The sequence below is a fragment of the Charadrius vociferus genome, unplaced genomic scaffold (genome assembly GCF_000708025.1).
Source record: "Charadrius vociferus isolate BGI_N301 unplaced genomic scaffold, ASM70802v2 scaffold163, whole genome shotgun sequence".
NCBI classification, from domain to species: Eukaryota; Metazoa; Chordata; class Aves; order Charadriiformes; family Charadriidae; genus Charadrius; species Charadrius vociferus.
The window spans coordinates 8,170,395-8,187,484 of NW_009648332.1; the positions used below are offsets into that span (position 1 = coordinate 8,170,395).

The following is a 17,090-nucleotide window of genomic DNA, read 5'->3' on the forward strand; positions in this document are numbered from 1 at the left end:
AAAAAAAACACAACACAAAACCCAACAAACAACACAAAACCCTCCAAATGACAATGAGCCCTCTGTCTTAAGGCATCACGCCTGGTCTCTAGGGAGGGCTGCTGACAAACAAGGGATTGTACAGATGATCAAATACCATGGCACTAACACAGGACCTATGAGGAGAGACTGAGGAACCAGGCTTGTTTAGCCTGCAGAAGACAAAGTTTTGGGGAGACAAAACAGCAGCCCTCCAGCACCTGCAGGAAGATCACCAAGAACACAGAGCCCGGTCCCTGAAGTGTTGCATGGTGGGATGATGAGAGACAATGGGTGGAAGTTGAAACAAGAGAAGTTCAGACTGGATGTAAAGAAAAATCTGTTCACCATCAAGACAGCAAAGCATTGGAAAAAGGTTGTAAAGAGAGGTTGTGCAGCCTCCATTCTCGGAGGTTTTCAAAACCTGGTCTGGTCAAAGACCTGGTCTCACACTGCATTGACCAGGAGGTTGGACTAGAGACCTCCTTATGTTTCTTCCAATCAGTGTTATCCTATAATTTTGCAAAGTCTTGCTGCGTTTTTAAAAACAATTTTTTGGAAGATATTTTAAGCCAGAAAGAATTGGACAGTAAGGGGCACATTAAGACTTATAAATGTAGGTGTATTTTCCTCTAGATTTTATATTTGGACACATAATACAAGATGAAAACTGTTTTTTCTCCCACTTTGCATGTTACACGTGAGCACACCAACGTGAGAGTATACTGCAGATACATTTAGCAAAAGCGCTCTTTTTACTACTAAGACTGCAATGATAATGGCTAAATGGACCCAGGAAAGAAAAAGAAGAATATAAACTCAGATGAGAGAGAAGCAAAAAGGATTCTGTTTTAAACAACAGAATAAAGATAGAGGTTCTGCTCCAAAAACACATTGGCGCCTTAATTTGCCACAAAAGCGAATCAGGAAGGGATTGATTGATTGGTCACACCAAATTAGCCCTAATTTACTTCTCAGAATCAACCTGAACCAGAAAACAGTATTATTAAGCTTTTCTGAGTTTCAAAACAATAATATAAGAAAGTAACAGAGAAGAGACCAGCATCATCCACAGACTATTTCTGAATAATTCCCAAGCCTAATTCCAAATTTAACCCTTCTGTGCTAGAGTAAATCTACTTTCATCTTCAGGCTGATCTCGTATCAACAGTTACCACGTGTGAACCTAACAAGTACAAAGATTAGATGCTTTCAAAGACATAACGGAGTATGTGCCCTTAATCTTTTAGGTGCTTACAACATAGGAAACATTTGGAAAAGTGCAGCAATTTGGAATAGGTTTCCTAAAAGGGTAGACTCAGAACCTAAAATCATCTGATGTCAATACAGTAGAATTCCTCTGTCGAGAGCATCCACTACAAGATTAGGGCAAAAATTCACAGGAAATCAGTATGCCTCTATTCAAATCACATCTGAGGCATCCTTAAAAGAAACCCTTCAATCAGAATTTATTTTTTTCCTAGTAAGTTCACATAAAGGACTTTAATACCTTGAAGTAAGATTCACTCTCCTTCCAAATCTGGCTAAAATCATGGTTAGTCAGACATTCTTAGTTTTTCCAATCTTTATATAGATATTAAATTCTTTTCTGAACTCAGATAAATTTTTAGACTCGTAATTTCTTGTAATTTTAGAATCACAATTTCTACCCAGAGTCAAACATTCACCACACTATCTTCTTAATCACTTTAAAAAAAACAAACAGAAAACCAAACCCACAAAAAAACCAACCCAAACAAATAGAACACTTTGCCATTCATTTAGGGCAAATTTACCAAATGTTTCTAGAAAAACTAAATTACCTCCCCATCTTCTTATCTCATTGATGTTTTAACTAGGTTTTAGGGGTGCTTTTTAACACAACACCAGTTGAGAAGCTCAATACCATTGGAAGATGGTACCAGAAGTTTATATAAAAGTTTGAAAAGCATTGAGACAAGTTTATGTCAGAAAAATCTTAGCAGACACTATTACATGAAAAGACAACACATCTCTCTCAGGAAATCAAAGGCCACACTTAGCAGGAAGATAGGAAAGTGGGATGGAAGAAACATCAGTAAAAGAAAACTGTCAATGGGGTTAGCGAAGACACCACACTACTCGGACCTCTGGTCTGACCAGGCATGGCTGTTCTTACATGAGCGTTACCAGTGATGGAGGGGCAGAACCATACAGGTTCTTTTACCCATACAGATTTTGTCATGAAACGTGAAAGAGATATACAACAGATGTGCTTCTTAATACAAACTTGTCTCCCCAAAATTATATTTTGCTTCTCTCTTTAAAGTATGTGAAATTAACAGCAGCAGCTGCTTTAAAAATTATAAACATGTCATCATCACTTGGCAGAGGACTTCAGCATTTTTTGGTGTTCAGTTCCCATATAAATTCTACCTGCTGAAAAGCAATTCAAATTATCAAATGTGTCTTTCATTCTTTATTATCCTTCTCTGCTTCACTGTTTGCAAGAAGGAACTTAGGATTAGAAGCATCCAGATTTTCATCACCGCACCAACCCATCATGCAAGACTACATAGTTAGAACTTTTCTTCTTTCCTCTCAACTAGCAGAAGTCCTTTAAATAAAATGAGCTGTTGTGTAAATAACTGAAGTAACAAATTCCAAAGAATTTTAGATTTGTCCAGATTTTCTTCCCTCTGCCATAATACAAGCACGGTACCCAAAACTTTACATCCCTGTTTAATGTCTCCCACTCTCCCCAAGTTCTTTGGGCATATGCATGATAATTTCAATTGAATTTAAAAAAAGAATAAAAATCCCAGCTATTAGCATAAGGCACTAAAAGACCTTCTGAATAGGAGCATCAAGAGGCAAAACCAGAAACTTGTTACAAGATGGGACTCGATCAGATTATGAAAATAGCTACTGGCAACAGTGGTGGACTGGATATGAATAGCAAAGTTCCTCCAAATTAAGTTACTCTAAAACCACACGACTCTATAGAAGGTTTTTTTAATAATATTTTATTTTAATAGTATTTACTGAAGTTCACCCAGGGAATGGCAGCTGCCACTTTGTAACTGCAAAGGAATGAAGAACGCTGTGCCTTTTGGTTTGTTTTGGCGTTTTGTTTGGTTTGGTTTGGTTTTTTTTTAAAAAAAATATTTATTCAACTTGCGATAGGTTTTGACGTGGCAGGCGAGTGCTGGTGAGGGGGTGAAGCAGAAGACATCTGCTGCCCTCCGGTGGTACCTGCAATAACCGCACGCTTCACCAAGCCACAGCCTTTCAAGCTCGACCCTTCACCTGCGCGGCTGCAAGAATATTTCAGCAAAAATACTGGTTTAAGCATGTCGGCCTGCCTGGTATGGATTAAAAATAACATTTCCTAAAGAGGTGGAGGGAGGGGGAAAGAGAAGGCCTCTGTATTTTCACACTATATCAGTTTCCTGGTCCAACTCACTATACAAACAAGTTTTCCAGCATATCTGAACACAAGCCAGAGGAGCAGAGGCTGCTTAGCCATGGGATCAGCACAAACTTTTCCAGTACAGCAAGTCCAGCATTCATTTCACATTACCCACCCTATCATGTTATTTAGTCTTTGCAAAGATTAAAGCATTTAATTGAAAATAAATAATTCCTCAGGGGAAAAAAAGCGCCACACAGTATCCCATGCAACTTGCGCTTCTTCAAGCATTTTATAAACAGGTCCTTGAAGAAAGAAACCATCCCAAGACTAGTTAACACAAGGACAAGGATAAGGAAAGCTACTTATGAGCAATTCCACTCCTGAAAAGGCACAAACAAATACATGACTGCTGAGCAATGTATACTTACACTTGCACAGCATTATGTCAAAACCAGCAATTAACACACAACAGCCAAGAGGGGTTTTTTCAACTTTTTGGTTACACCGTTAAGTCTTCAAAGTAGCCCTAACTTTCTGAGATTACATTTAAGTCTGCAGAAAATTTTCTCATCTTAGTTCTTTTTTATGCTACTAGTCATAAAGTTTGCTAGAAATAAGTGAATTTCGCAATACCAAGTTTTTTGGTTTTCACCTAATGGTTCCTCTCACTTCTCAATTGCCATGTTCTCAAGCTGTACTTACAGTCAATCACAAGAAGGAATTCTGCATCAAGGTTGCATCAGAAAAGCAACAAATCACCAGACAACAGCAGATTTCTCTAGCCCTTCATCCATCCATCCTTTGAAGCAGAAGTGTAATTTTTATAGGAGAGTACATCGTAAAGACTACTTAGCCCTAGTTTATGAGCTGGTTTTAATTCTTAAAAAAGGAAAAGTTTTAGTAACTACATGGAGAAACTTAAAGCGCTCAAAGGTCAGGAAACACTAGCCTAAAGGCAGTCCCTTCATATAACAGCATGGTCTCTATTCATAGAAGCACAAATAATACAATATGCTGTAATTATAAACTAACTTTATGGGAAACAAAATATGCAGCAAGCAGAAATAATGTATTACTATACAGTACTGAAGCTTTCATATTTTTGAAATTAAAATAAGCCCTGTATTCCAATGTCCAAACTTATCTTTCAAGAGTTTAGAAATATTCAAACTACATCTGAAGCATTCTTAAATATGAGGCAAATTTAGAAAATTCAATCAGAATTTTTTAACTGGAATTCAATTTGCAGTCTTTATATTGTATTAACTCAGACTTCTGCTTCTAATGAAGTACTGGACCCAAACACAAAAGCTCTGAACTCAAACATATAGAAATTAATGTTATAATGAATCATATTAAAAAATAATAAAAGCCTTTTCAACGTTCAGATAAGGCACTTCTAAACAGAAATTACGGCAACAGTGCTAACAGAGAAAAAGCACCATTACTAATTTGCTAGCAGTATAATGGAGAACCGCCTGTGCTCTATTTGGAACCTGATAGAATTGTGTGGGGCAAGTCTCAAAAGGCAGAAAAGTCTTAGCAACTAAATTCACAGTAATTAGATTTCTAATTATACCTACAGCATTAGTGATTGCTATGGTTAAAACTGCCTGAACTGTTCCTTTAGTCCCCTTTTCAAAAGCTCAGTTTTTCATCCTTTGAGCAGAAATTCTAGAAGCTTAGTCTGTGCCTGAACATAATTTTTTTTAAAAAAGTTTAAACAGAAGAAAAAGAGTTCTGTGTTTTTGTATGGAGAGCAAAATTAAACTTTTCCATTCTAAAGAAAATACTACCTTTAAAAAGAAAAAGGTTGTTGCGATATTAATGTAGCTGGAAAGCATGAAGTACGGTGCCTTTGATGTGGTGAATCTGAAGGTTGAAAAACCCCAAACCAGCATTCACAACTGTTCAGATCGTACACTTTGTTCTTAAAGCACTTCCCCAGATGCATCTTAGGCAACTTCTAGCAGCAACTTACACTAACCACATCATACCCTAATTACAGTACCTACATTAAGCCACCAGCACTGCCCATGCAGACCATCACCGGTTTTGTTACTATCAATACAGTACTTTGAAATATTGCTGTTTTTTTACAAATATCAGCAGATGATCTCTGCCCCAAGCAAGTAATCTCAGCATATTACTGTTCTCCTGAACTACGCATGTGTAGAATGTGTAATTACAGAACAGCGAGCCTTATTTGGCCAACCGGACACTAGATCAAGAACCTTGAGACCTTTATTCTATTCAGAGCTCTACCCTTGAGCTGCTATGTGACATAGAATAATTTAACTTTCCTGTGCCTCGGCTTCCTCTGCCTTCCTGAGTCCAGTCTACTTAAGTTATCACCCTTCATCCCAAGAAATGTGTCTCAGTATGTTGGTTTTTTTTTTTTACTAGGATCTCTAGACACAGTCACAGCTGAAAAGCAATACTTACATAGTATTAAAGCTATTCTGAGATTGACTAATTTCTAACACAGATAAAAAGATGCAATTGCACTTATAAATTATTAACTTTGTCAAATTTATTTAGAGTAAACCTTCATATGTAGGAAGCCATCAGCTACTTACCTGTTAGGAAAACTCCACTTTTATTGATTTCTGTGCCACTACTTCTTTTAAAGCATACATGCACCTGTGCATAAAGTTTTCAACAAAGATACTCCTCAGAATGTGCACACTCACTGTAGCTACACTGTGTTAAATCTTTTTGTTCCTGAAGCTATTAAGGGGCATACTTACTGCGTTGTTGCAGCTTGGGTGAGCCTCATGTTTAATCAGTCCCTAACAGTGAAATCCACAGGATAATAGCTATGAAAAAAATGACATGCTCTAACAGGGACTAAGTTGAAGTAGGAGGGGTCCTAGCATTATCTGAAAAAGGTTAAAGACAAGCAATATATATGTTTATAAGCTCTTAAAAATGGAAATAGCTGATTTGAACACATTCTGTTGGGTTTTTTTTGGAATAGAGCAAGAAATGCTAAATTCTGACCCTCAGAGATATGTCTGTACCTTGGATTGTCTAGGCATTTGGTTATCCAAAATACCAAGAACTGGTTAAGAAACACCCTGTAGTTGCTGCATCTGACTAGAATTTTGGCACTATCCTCACATGCTATTACTTCTTCAAGAAAGCAATGCATACAAGAACAATATAATCATGTGATGCCGTGAAGGAGTAACCACTTGAAATCAGCTATCGCAGGTTCAATCATCTATTCAGGATATGCACACACAGTACAAATTACTTTTTGCTTGATGCCTGGGTGCACAATTACATTCCTTCTGAAGTGCAGAAAAGATACATAATTCATAAGGAGCTATACCTCATGACTCAATTGTACTTGTCCTTGCAAGTCATACCCAGGTTGGCTGTTTTATTGCCTCAGCCTGACACTGCAATGTAAACCCTGGACTGCAATGAGAAAAAGTCAGATGTTATAGTGGCAAGAACACCAAAAAGCTTGGCAGAAGATAACAGTCTAGGGAAAATCTCCTCAGCAGAACACACCTAAGTGTTATAGACATGGTGAGAATCAGTACTAAGGCCACAGTCAGCAGATCACAGCAGCACCAGCGGTCCAACTCGACACAAATCAGATATTACCTCCTTTGTGCCAAAAGTTATTGCCCCAACATCAGCAGAACCGACATGAAGCAGAATTGAAATGGGCATGAAAGGTGCCCAACTCCAGCCTGCCTGTATTAAAGCCAATGGAAAAAGTCTCTGTGATCTATTCTGTCAAACGAATGATAGGGTGGAGCTTCCATTAAGGCTGGTAATATCTTAAGGCACGATAGCCATTGCTGTAGCGGCTACCGGTCAGACGTGCATGCTTTATGCACCAAGGGGATGTACAGTGACCGGGTGAAGGAAAGGCAGAGTACCACTTACTAAGGCAGATGAGACAGTCCTCACAGGGAGGTATTGTTTCCAGCTGAACTCATTGCTAAGGGGCTCACAGTCAGCGGAGATGAATAAGTCCTTTCACCTCCAAAAGCACTCAGCTGCAGAGCAATTGCTAAGAGAGGTAAAGTGCTTTCACTGCATTGTACCTTCCAGAATATGGAAGGCTGCTGACTTTGACCTCTGAAAAACTGTATCAGACAATGCAGCTTTGGCGGCATGTAAGACACTGAATGCTGCTCCTCAGGAACACTATCCCAATCTGCCTATCAAAAGTCATAGGAACATACACTTCCCAAACTTGGGGGGGGAAAGGGAGAAAAATGCACAAGAGTTAAGCAAGTGAAACACTAAGTCAGGTTAAGGTCAACTGAGCAAAACAAATAAAACAAGATTCTGTTTTAAACCGGGCAAGTTCCTCAACTGCACCCATCAGCTAGCTACACAAATGGAGAAACAGGGAATAAAAAGGCTCGAGGAGGGACTCAAACAGCAACAAGACAGCCGTTGTCAAGAGAAGGAAGAGCACCTTACTATTTTAGGATACTAAACTAAGGCCCAGCTGTGGGGGATGGAGAAGTATTCTTGCTCCTTCCTTTTCTATCTTGCTAAAAACGCAACTAAAACAGTAACCCAGGGCTGACAAAGCTAAAATTAAGACAGAACAAAGATGAGTACAAATACAGCATTACAGCCACTCCTCGATCCACAAAGTGCTTAGAATGCCACGCTCTTCATGCCCTTCCCTAAACCTGCCCCTATAGGTTCCTAAAGCCTGAAGAGCGTTCAGGGAATCTTCCTCCTCTGGAGAAATCCCAAGGACGAGGGAACATTATGCTTGCTCCCTCCCTCACCAGCTCGGTCATGCATCATTTCTCATTGCCCCAGCAGAGTTTTGTCCTGCAATGTTAACATTACAGCAGCACTAGAAATTCCTGGAGAGACAGCAAGGTCCCTGGAACACCAAGGTCATAAAGCAACGCTGGGTAAATATGCAGTAACAGGTCAGAAAAAGATGAAGCACTTTCAGTCCCCTATTTCTTCGACCTGCCTTGTGAAGCACTACCTTCTAAAAGACAGAGAGGAACACTTGAAATCTTTTTTTTTTGTTTTTAACTCTTTCATAGACCTTAAAAATCCTGATTCATATTCACTGAGTAGACTGCCTCTTCTGTCCTGGTGGCAGACAGGCAGCTGCCTCCGGTGGAAAGGGCAGGCAGTTCTGTGTGGTTGCATCAAACAGCCAGAGGAAGAGCCATCAGGAATGTACACATCTGTCTCCAGCCAAGCAAAAAGCAGCTGGATTTTGTTTTTAGCTCTTTCATAGACCTTAAAAATCCTGATTCATATTCACTGAGTAGACTGCCTCTTCTGTCCTGGTGGCAGACAGGCAGCTGCCTCCGGTGGAAAGGGCAGGCAGTTCTGTGTGGTTGCATCAAACAGCCAGAGGAAGAGCCATCAGGAATGTACACATCTGTCTCCAGCCAAGCAAAAAGCAGCTGGCACTATTACAGCTGTGGAAGGTACTACAACAACTGAATGTCCTGAGTTGCAGGAGTTTAAGTTTAAGCCATGCTCCTTATTCTGGCAGGTTAACAGGGAGCACGAAGTAACCGGGAACAGCGGTAACAATTTCCGGGCACTAAATGCATTTTTCTGCACAGGTAAGAGAATCATTGTCACTCCAGTCTTCAAAAAGGGCAGGAAGGATGACCCGGGAAACTACAGGCTGGTCAGCCTCACTTCCATCCCTGGAAAGATGATGGAACAGCTTGTTCTGGGTACCATCTCAAAGCACCTGGATGAAAAGAAGGTTATCAGAAGTAGTCAACATGGATTCACCAAGGAGAAGTCGTGTCTGACTAATCTGATAGCATTCTATGACGAAGTGACTAGATGGGTGGATGAGGGGAAGGCAGTGGATGTTGTCTACCTTGACTTTGGCAAGGCTTTCGACACTGTCTCCCACATCATCCTCACAGGAAAGCTTAGGAAGTGTGGGTTAGATGAATGGACAGTGGGGTGGATTGAGAACTGGCTGACAGATAGAGCTCAGAGGGTTGTGGTTAGTGGTGCAGAGTCTAGTTGGAGGTTAGTAACAAGTGGTGTCCGTCAGGGGTCAGTACTGGGTCCAGTCCTGTTCAACATATTCATTGATGATCTGGATGAAGGGATAGAGTGTACCATCAGCAAGTTTGCCGATGACACAAAACTGGGAGGAGTCGCTGACACACCAGAAGGCTGTGCTGCCTTACAGCGAGACCTGGACAGGCTGGAGAGTTGGGCAGAGAGAAACCTGATGAAATTCAACAAGGGTAAGTGTAGGGTGCTGCATCTGGGGAGGAATAATGCCCTGGCGGCCAAGAAGGCAAATGGCATCCTGGGGTGCATCAAGAAGAGTGTGGCCAGCAGGTCGAGGGAGGTCATCCTCCCCCTCTTCTCTGCCCTGGTGAGGCCGCATCTGGAATACTGCGTCCAGTTCTGGGCTCCCCAGTTCAAGAAGGACAGGGATCTGCTGGAGAGGGTCCAGCAACGGGCTACAAAGATGATTAGGGGATTGGAACATCTCTCATATGAGGAAAGGCTTAGGGACTTGGGTCTCTTTAGTCTAGAGAAAAGAAGATTGAGGGGGGATCTTATTAATACTTACAAATACTTAAAGGGAGGGTGCCAGGGGGATGGGAGCAGTCTTTTTTCAGTGGTGCCCAGTGATAGGACTAGGGGTAGTGGGCACAAGCTTGAACATAAGAAGTTCCATCTTAACATGAGGAGGAACTTCTTTACCTTGAGGGTAGTGGAGCACTGGAACAGGCTGCCCAAAGAGGTTGTGGAGTCTCCCGCTCTGGAGACATTCAAAACCCGCCTGGACGCTGTCCTGTGCAACCTGTTGTAGGTGACCCTGCTCTGGCGGGGGGGTTGGACTAGATGATCTCCAGAGGCCCCTTCCAACCCTGACCATTCTGTGATTCGCCATAGTTAGTACACTGAAGGTGTTCAGCTTGAAACCGAAAAAAGTGGAACATCTCAGCCCAACAGAACAATTCTGAGAAAAATTAAAACAAAAGTTGTCTAGTGAAGTAGCTTAACTCCTATTTTTACATCACGATTTCTAATATTCACTGCTGCCTCAGTAACATTACTTCCCACTTTTAACACTTTAAAAAACATCATCATGATCCTTAAATCCCTAAAGCATCTGAAAAGTAGCAAAGAAATTCCTTCAATCTGTAGCTAGATCCCTGTCATGAGAACTTTCTAAACATTTGTTCTCAATTTTGGTGCAATAAGTACAGCACTAACACAGACTACAAAACAGCCGAGCAGATGAAACAAACCTTGAAGTTACTAATAACTCAAACATTAGTGAATTTGCAATAATCCATCTCAATACTGTTCCCAGTCTCTTCCTGAAAAGCAAAAAAAAAAAAGCAACTGTTTCAGGACTTACGCTGCTGCAAAATATTGTCCAAACCCAGTTTTTTTAAAAGAGCTAATGCCCACAAGGATGAAGTCTCTCAGGCTTTTCAGCAACAGCAGTAAAGTCTACCATAAAGAACACACACCCCTCCCTTAAGGCTAAGGCCATAGACGGATACAGAGCAACTGAAATGGTTACCATCACCATTTGCTTGCCACCCCTCCTGCCAGGGGTGTGAGTGCATTGTACTTCTACAGTAAAAAAGGATATGCTCCCTTATCCACCTAACCACAAATTCAGCCAGCTTAGCTCAAACCACTTTCAAGGCCAGGCTGGACGTGGCCTTGGGCAACCTGGTCTAGTCGGAGGTGTCCCTGCCCATGGCAGAGAGGTTGGAACTCGATGATCTTTAAGGTCCTTTCCAACCTAAACCATTCCATGATTCTATGATTCATCAGAGATTTACGCTCCCAATGCCAAGTTGAGCTCGCCCGGAGATGATGTTTTTTATAGGAGCACTCCTGCACTTCCTTCTTCTGGCAAAGGCAAGTACAATAACTCCCAGAGATGAGGGTCTGAACACGAAACTATTACGCGCTGTCTCCACAAAGGGGATGAGTTTGTCCCTGTGGCCTAGTTGCTCAGCCACCGACTGACTGCCTTTCCATTTGTTTTTCATTAAACAACAGAATGGAAAGGAATCAGATGTCAGTGTACGCAAGATCCACTCCGTTAACATAGAACAAATCACACCCCGGGAAACTCAAGATACAACAGTCGTACCCACGCTAAATACCATCACACATACCGTGAGGCTTTAGCCACGTGAGAAAAAGTATGCATGTTCCAAACCCTTGTAAAAAGATCCATTTCTTCAGCACATTTTTAGTCCCTAATATGAGAACTGACAAAAACACCAACCCACTTTGGAAGAGAGAAATCAGTATTTATACTAAAGATAAAGATTTGATTGCTTTTTATTAATTTAGCCTTTTTTTGCTGCAAGACTGGTTTCCATGGTAATGCAAGCAGACTAAAAACCTGCAACCAGAAGTGAGTCAGTTTTGCCTGTTTATGTCTCCTCAGTTCCCATGGAAACAGACATTAAAAAAAAAAAAAAAGAATAAAAAGGATAAGGGTCCTGAAATACCTTCAGAAAATCTCTTCCCAGGGCTTTATCTCTTTGGCTGCCTTTCCAGAATTAGAGTTGAAAATAACACGGAGCAACAGATGACGGAGTAGTGACTTGATTTCTTTATGGAGACATCAACAGAACATACCTGGAGATGTTTCAAAAGCCACATTCAAACTGACAAGCTCAAAACCTATAGCTACAAACTGTATTAACTTAGGTTTTGGCAAAAGTACCTAGAGTAGAGTATATATTTCTTTAAATTAATTCAATGCTAATGCAGATGGAAATACATTAGAGAACAGGAAAATACTGTCACGCTGTCCCAAGTATATTTCAATACTTGGAGATGCAAAAAATAATTAAAAAAAAAAAAAAAAGCTGCCTTGGGGGAATGAGTCCAGTATTTCCATAGCCAGGAAATTTTTTAATGGAATCATTCCTTCCTTACAACACATTCATTCACAAACATCAGTACTAAATTTTAACATGACTACATTCTGTCCTGTAAAAATGCATTCCTCCAAGCTGATAAAGCAAATCTAAGAGGCACTGTCAGATTCCATCTCTCATCCTCCTTTTCAAAGGTAACACGGCACCTTCCCATGTACTGTCTTCTTCACACTCTATAGGTAACATCTTCCTTCCTCCTTAGAGCCAAATGCACCAGGGCAGATGGAAGGGATAGGACAGGGAGTTGTTTGGAAAGAGGCTGCAGTGCATGTCTCAGGCTTTCAAAACCCGCTCCTATCACTACCATTACTACGTAAGAATTCCCTGACACCTCAGTGTCCAGAAACACAATGAACAGAGTTATAATTATGTGTTGCTGCAAGGTCCTTCTAGAATGTACATGACAGCTAAACCCCATACCAAACTTCTCAGTTCCTTTTTTTGTCTCCCACATCCTATTATCAGTTCTACATGCTTAGCACACCTCCATGCAACTCAACACTCTTAATCAGAGGGCTGCAGCATCTGTCATTGTTGCCTGTCTAGGAAGAACATGCAAGGAGGGTATACCTCTCTTACCACTATTGTCAGAGACTGAAGCTGCATTATAGAAATCAGGGAACAAAAAAGAAAGCTTAACTCTGTCCTAAACGCTGCTCATATATTCCCAACAATAACCAGAATTCAAAGGCCCTCATGCATTCAGTGTTACACACTGCTTTTTTGCACCTTGAGAACTAATTTTTTGCTCTGAGAACTAACCATATATTGCCACCAACATGAAACAAGGCTTGGGGAAGAGTAGCCAGCCATGATACTCACTAAAAAGATGAGAGAGGGGTAGCAGTCACTGGAGGCTTGTCTTGAATGGAAGAAGCAGTTGAACTTAATTCAACCTTAATTAGTTCACATTAGCTGAATTCAATCTATTCTTGTCACAGGAAAGATAAGCCTTAGACAATTACTTCTTTCCTGTTCTCCTTTGCATTTTGGCAAGGTGTAGTCACACAGTAAGGAGAACAATCTCTGAGAATTCACTAAGGCATCACTCAAGGAGGACAGATTTAAAGTTAAATTGAGATGGTAAGAGAAACATGTATCTTTCAGTCTATTCAGAAATTTAGCCTCCTTTCTTGGAGGTGTCAGAAGTACAAATAAACAAATGACTTTAACTATTCATTTACTTTAGCAGCTAAATATACAAACATGTCTCAGCTTGACTAGGTTCCTTACAGAGTTACCATTCAAATTCATCCCCAACAACAACATACACAGGCATTTTCTAAAACATTAAGTGAACAAACCACACAAGCAGCAGTAAGGAATATTTTTTACCATACTCTATGGCAAATTTGTGCGTGTCCAATATTAAATACAGGTGACAAGTTTAATAAAAAGAGTTTCTGAAGAGATTGCAAGGGTGTCAGACGTCAGGATCCGCTTAGTTTACTGCCTCCTCTAGCACAAGGAATGGAACAGAGAAAAGGTGAATACGACTACTGAAGCTAGGGAGTCATTGTTACACAGGATAAAGACACTGAGCACAAGAAAAGAGAAAATGATTTAATAAGAAGATAACTTACGCATAAAATCCATAATCTTAGATTACTAAGCACCACAAAACTAACACATCTAACTTAGTGTTGCCTTTGGGGACATCAGCATTATCGCATCAATCTTAAGGAAACTTACAAGGTCACATACCGAATTGTAATTCAGGAAATAAAACCACGAACAGCTACGAAGCACCACCTGTCCTGCCTAAGCAAGGCTCCCCTTCAGAAAATAGAAAGTATAATTGCACCATTACACATTGTATCATATTACACATGCCCAAGGAAGCCTAATCATGGTTAAATGAGCAACTTCAATTCTGTCATTTGTTAACTTCCAAATGCTTATTTATAGAAGCTTAACATTAACTCTTCATATCAAGTTTCCCAATATAGGCTTTTAAATTTGAATTTTAAATCTGCCCAAGTTCCTCATGTGTAAAATTATGTGATAAATAAAACATTTTTTGATACATACAAAACTCTGATCAACTGAAAACTGGTACCACCTTAACTGTGTTCAAAAGTAATCATATACAATTTTGCCCTCTTACACTAGACTGCTGTTTACACTAATATTTCAAGGAGCTTCATCTGATATTCAAGAGACAATCCATAAAAGTGTCTAGAAGAAAAGGAATGATAGTACAGCCTATATCAATTGTGACAACTGATAAAGATCAATAAGCTAAATCGTCAAACTAGCATTGTTGCTTTGTACATGCTGAAGAAGCTTAATGCAAGCACTGCAACTTCCAAGAATAAACGAAGAACACATTTTACACACAAGACTAGAAAAAAAGGAGACACGCACCTAACAAAAATTCTGTGACATCACCTCACGGTGCTCCTGTCAGAACATCCTGGGTACCCAAAAGCAGCCAGTACGCTCAACAGAAATCACTCTAACTAGGCTGCAACTTAAAAATTATCTTTTTGGGTAAAAGATGGTTATAGAAATCCACAATGTTTGCATATAGATTTGCCACATTGCATTGCAAGGCACAGTCACACCAAAACTCCCCAGGGACTGACACTGCGTAAAATAACAAATGGCACACAAAACTAAAGGCACAAATTCCAAAGAGGCCAAACCTGAAGAAATTGAGAACCCACCCCAGCACCTTGGTATATGGCACATAAACACAAAGCCTTGGGAAGTCCCAACACAATTTCAGATGGTATGAAGGAAGTAAAGGATGGCAAGCGGTATAATTTCCTAACAGATCATCATGTGGCAGCAGATACAGCAAAACTGTTCCTTTAACTACATGCTGTACTTATTTTCATGCAGGAAGGACTTTTTATACCTCATCGACAAAAGTGCTAGTTTTCAGAAGGTCACAATCAAGATTTTTTTACTCCCCCTCTGAAGCACAAGCCTGAAGAAACAATCCCTGCTCAGATAGACATTATGCATCTCTTTTTACAAATTCAGTCTTCTAATACCTGTTCTAGTACAAGAGACCTTAGCAGTCCTCCTGCCAAAATCACTGCACCAGTGCAAGTGTCATATCCAAGCCATCATCTCTCATGCAAAACTTCTTAGAGCACGTAACAACAGATACGGAGCACGCAGAGGTAGAAAAATATTAAGTTTAATAAGTATTGCCGTAGAAACCTCCAGCAGCATGCACAGAAACGCAATACAGCAAAGATGGAATTTGACCGGTAGCTTTTTGTCAGACAGAAAAACAATCCCTCTGGATCAGTGTTTCTCAGCCGCTGATCCAGGGAGCAACGGTCGACTGCGAGACATGTGAAACAGCCCATGGAACAGATGCAAAGAAGACTGGCTTGTGTTTTTGGAGGGGGAGAGGAGGAAATTGTTTTCTTGGTTTTATATTTTCAATAAACAATTATCACATGCAAGGAAGAAAGCAATCAATGCAACCAAAAATAAGAGCAGTAACAGAGCACTCAAACCTCAGCCTAATTTACATCTCATTGCAACTAAAACCTCCTATAGCATTACCACACAGTACAATCCTCAGATTGTATTCAATGAGGTCAGATGTCTCGTTGGACTTGAAAAGGTTGAGAGACATCATTTTAGATGACAGATAGTTGGCAGATAATAGCATGGGAGATAAATGGAAGATGAGGATTTCTGAAGGACAAAGTAAGATGATGAGATAACTAGTATATATGATTACAGAAAGAAATCAAAATCAACCAGAGAAAAAAAAACACACATTGTTTTAGATATTTTTAAACGTACAGAAAGATTTTGTGTGATGAGGCTTTTTCCCTCAAAAGTCTTCATTTTGACAACTAGGAATCATAAACTAACACAGAATATTCTAAGAACTGAAGTCTCTAATACTAGATTTATGGAGCATGAACCTGCTTTTGTACTCAGTAATAAAAGTAAAGCCATAAAGAGCATTAGGTAATCACAAATTCAACCCCTTAAGTATACTAAAAGCTCCAGCATTTGATTGGGCTTAATCACATCCTTCTAACACTACTAAATCAGGACTTCCTCAGTACTATCGTGCCTATTAAACAGACATTTTAGGGAGCGCAGAAACAGTTACACAGTGCTCATACTTACTTGAATCCTCCCATCTGAGAAGGTGCAACTTCCAAGCAGAATAGTACAGAAATCCCAGTACCAGAAAGAGGCAGAGGGCTAGCAGCAGGTTACGCATAAACACCAACAGTCCCATCTTCACATTAAATCTGCTCTTCTACATGACCTGAGAAAGAAAAACAGGTCGAGGTTGGAGCCACCTCCTCCAACAGTCATCCTTCCGAAACGTGCAATCCCACACCCACAATAACGCACAGATCCAAAACCGTGCTCTCCCACAAGGTAAAACACACCAATTACCCAAACCGCATCAGTGAAATAAGAATTACCACCGTAACCAGCTGCCTTTTTTTTTTTTTTTTTTTCTTGTCTCCTGTCACAAGGGTAAATGCCGCTCCGGAGAGCCAGGCGGGCACCGCAGCCCGGTGACAGGGCACCGGCCCAACTCCCTCCTTTGCCCTCACGCTCCGGCCCACTCCAGACAAGCAGTCCCCGACCCGGCACAGCCGAGGCGGCCTGGCGAGCACCGCCGCCCCCACCGAAGGACAAGAAAGCCCAGAGGCGCCACAAAGCCAACCCAGGGGCTGTCCGGGGGTGTCCCAGGGACAGCGGGGCCCGCAGAAGCCCGGCAGCCGCCCGGGGGCAGCGCAGCTCCCGGGCGGGAGCGA

At 40.8% G+C, this 17,090-nt stretch overlaps 1 protein-coding gene across 1 annotated transcript in view; it reads right to left on the reverse strand.

Annotated features, from left to right (window-relative positions):
* Nucleotides 1–16,558, reverse strand: part of ST3GAL3 (ST3 beta-galactoside alpha-2,3-sialyltransferase 3) — a 136,543-nt gene extending 119,985 nt beyond the window's left edge. Inside the window, exons 1-2 of the mRNA XM_009884675.1 lie at nt 16,427–16,558; nt 3,175–3,205 (exon numbers count right to left, since the gene is read on the reverse strand). Of these exons, the coding sequence (XP_009882977.1) occupies nt 3,175–3,205; nt 16,427–16,558 (163 nt within the window). The remainder of the gene's footprint in view (nt 1–3,174; nt 3,206–16,426) is intronic.
* Between the last annotated feature and the right edge of the window lie 532 nt (nt 16,559–17,090).